Genomic DNA, 3,093 nt, shown 5'->3' with positions numbered 1-3,093 from the left:
AATCATCTCAAACTGTTCACCTGTAATATCAAGTTGTGAGGATTTTATGGTAGATGACCAAGTATAGGATGTTGTGGTTTCTTCAGGTCTAGTTTTGATTAAATATATTTACCATAAGATGACAACTCAGATATGGGATCCATTCATGCAGTAGCTAGCAGCCAGAATGTAATTTGAATTTGTTCTGTTCTTCCCAGGTGGAATTTGATGGTCATGTATTATAAGTAGTGGGGCTATTGTTTCTTTAAGCCTAGTTCTGATTCAATATATTGACCACTAAGATGACAACTCAAAGATAGGATCCTTTCATGCAGCGACAACTAGAATGTAGTTTGAATTTATTATGTTCTTCCTAGGCGGAATTTGATGGTCGTGTATATATGTAATGAGGTGGTCATATTATACTAAAATAAGAAACATCTATTTTGTTAAAACCAGAACAAACCATTTCTATGGTGTAGGCATTCAGACTCAATTATCCACATAAACTGCATAATGTTTGCATTTACCATTGGAGACATGTTAAGGTTCCTTTTCAATTTAGGATGTGCAAAAACGAGTTTTGCATTTTTAACGTTGAAACATAATCAGAATATGAATGCAAATTAACAGAAACATAGTTTGGAAAGTGTCAGAGACTTGGATTGCATTTCAGATACTTGATATACAAGGAGAGTTATTATTCTATTTGTGTGTTGTATTGTTCCAGACTCACAGATTCCCTTATAGCTGATCATAAATCTCTTCTTCTGGGAGGGACCCTAACTGATCTGTACCCGCTTTGTATTTGATACTTGAAGACAAGTAACAACTTTTGCTCTCTCCCTTTTCAACATAGACATCTTAACCAATAACTTGAGCTTGGCTGTCTAAATAAGTCATAGCAACAGCAGCATGGAGAGCTGCTCCAATGGGGAGGACCTCCTCATCAAGAACGAAGTGTTGGGAGTGCAGTGGTTGATATGGCTTTTGAGTGTCATTGTTTATTCCAATGAAGAAAAATGCAGTAGTCATCTTCTGAGAATAGAAGCTGAAGTCCTCCGCACCCATCATCATGGGACTCAAGTTCACATTGGCTTCCCCAAGTAGGTTCTGCCCAACCCTCCTCGCGTGCTCGTATGCTGCCTCATCATTCACATTTGGTGGATATGGAATGAGTTTCTTGTCCATGAAATCCACAGTAGCCTTACACTGATGTACTTCTGCCTGCATCTCTATGATCTAACAAAAATAACATTTTTTTTAAGCAGAAAGGATCTTTCTAACTCAATTTAACAAACAATGCAAAATCAGAAATTGGGTACCTCTTTGATTCGATTCCGAAGGCGAGAGATACCTTCAGTGCTCATGCTCCTGAAAGTTCCTCCAAAACTCACAATCTCTGGGATAACATTTTCTGCTTGGCCGCCCTGTATAAATCCGATTGAGACTACCTATAGTGTTGGAAACAAACGAGTAAGAACGTTCATTTGAATATATTTGATTCAAGTTGCCTTTGATAAAGATTCAGAAAAACAAAAATCCCTTGAGCAGAGAAAGAGGAGGGGAGGATAATTACCCCACTTTCAAGAGGATCTATCTCTCGAGAAACGATTTGTTGCAGCGATTGGATCGCAAGGGACGCCGCAAGAATTGGGTCTCTAGTTTTGTGAGGAGCTGCCGCGTGACCACCTTTTCCGAAAATTACAGCCAAGAAGCGGCCGGAGGCGGCCATTATTGGACCAGGTCTCGAACCAATGGTTCCAGTAGGCAACTCGGGTGCGACGTGCAACCCAAAGATAGATTGAATGTTGTCAAGAACGCCTTCTTGTAAGATATGATAAGCACCTCCTAAACCCTCCTCTGCTGGTTGGAAAACAAGTTTGACGGTGCCCTTCCAAGTTCAAAATAGCATTAACAGAAAAAATTAGATCAGATTGAGTTGAGTTCTGAATACATAAAGAGGAGGGGGGAGGAATACCCAATTCAATTAAGCTTCAATTTCAATTTTTAAGTTTACCTTCAATTGATGTTTTCGACTTTGGAGCAACTTAGCGGCACCGATGAGCATGGTGACATGGGCATCGTGGCCGCAGGCGTGCATCTTACCATCAATCTTGCTCTTGTACTCCCACTCTGTCAATTCCTGCAAATGAGTATGATGATCATGGTTTCATTTAATCACACACAGTTCGGGGAAGTATTTGATAAATTAGGAACAAATTAAGGAAGCGATTGAGACAAACCTGTAATGGAAGGGCATCCATGTCTGCTCTGAGACCGAACCAAGGGTGCTCACCAGATCCGATAGATGCTACCACCCCTGTTTTCGCCACTGGCCATGAGTATTCGATTCCGAGCTTTTCGAGCTCTGACCTGATGAATTCACTAGTTTTATGCTCCTGGAAGCCGATCTCTGGGTACTGGTGGATTGTCCTTCGAACCCCTTTCAACCAATTCAGGAACTGAGTCTCCCTTGCCGATTCCAACAGTTCCTGGCTGAGGAGCTTCATTTCCAATCCAGGTTCGCTTTCGAGTGCCCATGAGTGAAGAATTAAAGCGGAGAACAACAGAACTTGAGGGAGAAACCCCATTGTAATGAGAAGAAGTGGGTGCAACCAGTCCCTTCTTCCATTTTAATGGAGAGCAGAAGGAATAAAAAAAATGAAAAGGCCATTAACGAACGAATAATTCCAACACTGGTGACGCCGTGGCAGACCTACCCGTGTCCCCAGCTATGAACGCGTTGGAAATCGTTACTCTCAATGGCCCCGTGGCGACTGACGTGGGTCCCTTGCCCTTTACACCGATTCAGATTCTTGAAACCCTGCTCTTACAGCATTCCTTCTTCTTCTTCTTGAGCTGATTTTGGATTTGTTTTTCACAGAGTTTTTAAAGAAATGTCGTTCCAATTGCGATTATGACATACAGATATAAAAACACTCTTGAGTCTGAGATAGCCATGATTCATGGCTCTACACTTGTGGAAAGGCATGTAACACTGTGAGCATCACGAGCCTTACACTCCAATCACTTGTCTAGGGTTATGGCCGATACGGTTATCAATACTTGATTGATACCGGATCGGTGGTACGAACAGAGGGTAAATTAGTT

The 3,093-nt window shown here is 41.6% G+C and overlaps 1 protein-coding gene across 1 annotated transcript; it reads right to left on the bottom strand.

Moving 5' to 3' along the window:
- Positions 1-649: 649 nt before the first annotated feature.
- Positions 650-2,651, bottom strand: LOC122646667 (IAA-amino acid hydrolase ILR1-like 4). Its single transcript, XM_043840258.1, has 5 exons — positions 2,226-2,651; positions 2,000-2,125; positions 1,559-1,873; positions 1,305-1,433; positions 650-1,221 (listed from the first exon to the last, which is right to left on the bottom strand). Exons 1-5 carry the CDS (start codon positions 2,571-2,573, stop codon positions 844-846), a joined length of 1,296 nt encoding a protein of 431 aa, XP_043696193.1. The 5' UTR covers positions 2,574-2,651; the 3' UTR covers positions 650-843.
- Between the last annotated feature and the right edge of the window lie 442 nt (positions 2,652-3,093).

The sequence above is a fragment of the Telopea speciosissima genome, chromosome 1 (genome assembly GCF_018873765.1).
Source record: "Telopea speciosissima isolate NSW1024214 ecotype Mountain lineage chromosome 1, Tspe_v1, whole genome shotgun sequence".
Taxonomy (NCBI): Eukaryota; Viridiplantae; Streptophyta; class Magnoliopsida; order Proteales; family Proteaceae; genus Telopea; species Telopea speciosissima.
Note: the sequence above shows the minus strand (reverse complement) of the source record. Positions and strands in the feature narration are given on the sequence as shown.

What these genes read in the sequence shown, in the direction of transcription:
- LOC122646667 (XM_043840258.1), bottom strand. Translation starts at nt 2,573, where the DNA reads ATGGGGTTTCTCCCTCAAGTTCTGTTGTTCTCCGCTTTAATTCTTCAC. An exon ending in GTCGAAAACATCAATTGAAG is followed by an intron (nt 1,874 to 1,999) that starts GTAAACTTAAAA and finishes TGAACTTGGAAG; the next exon opens with GGCACCGTCAAACTTGTTTT. An exon ending in TTCGGAATCGAATCAAAGAG is followed by an intron (nt 1,222 to 1,304) that starts GTACCCAATTTC and finishes TATTTTTGTTAG; the next exon opens with ATCATAGAGATGCAGGCAGA.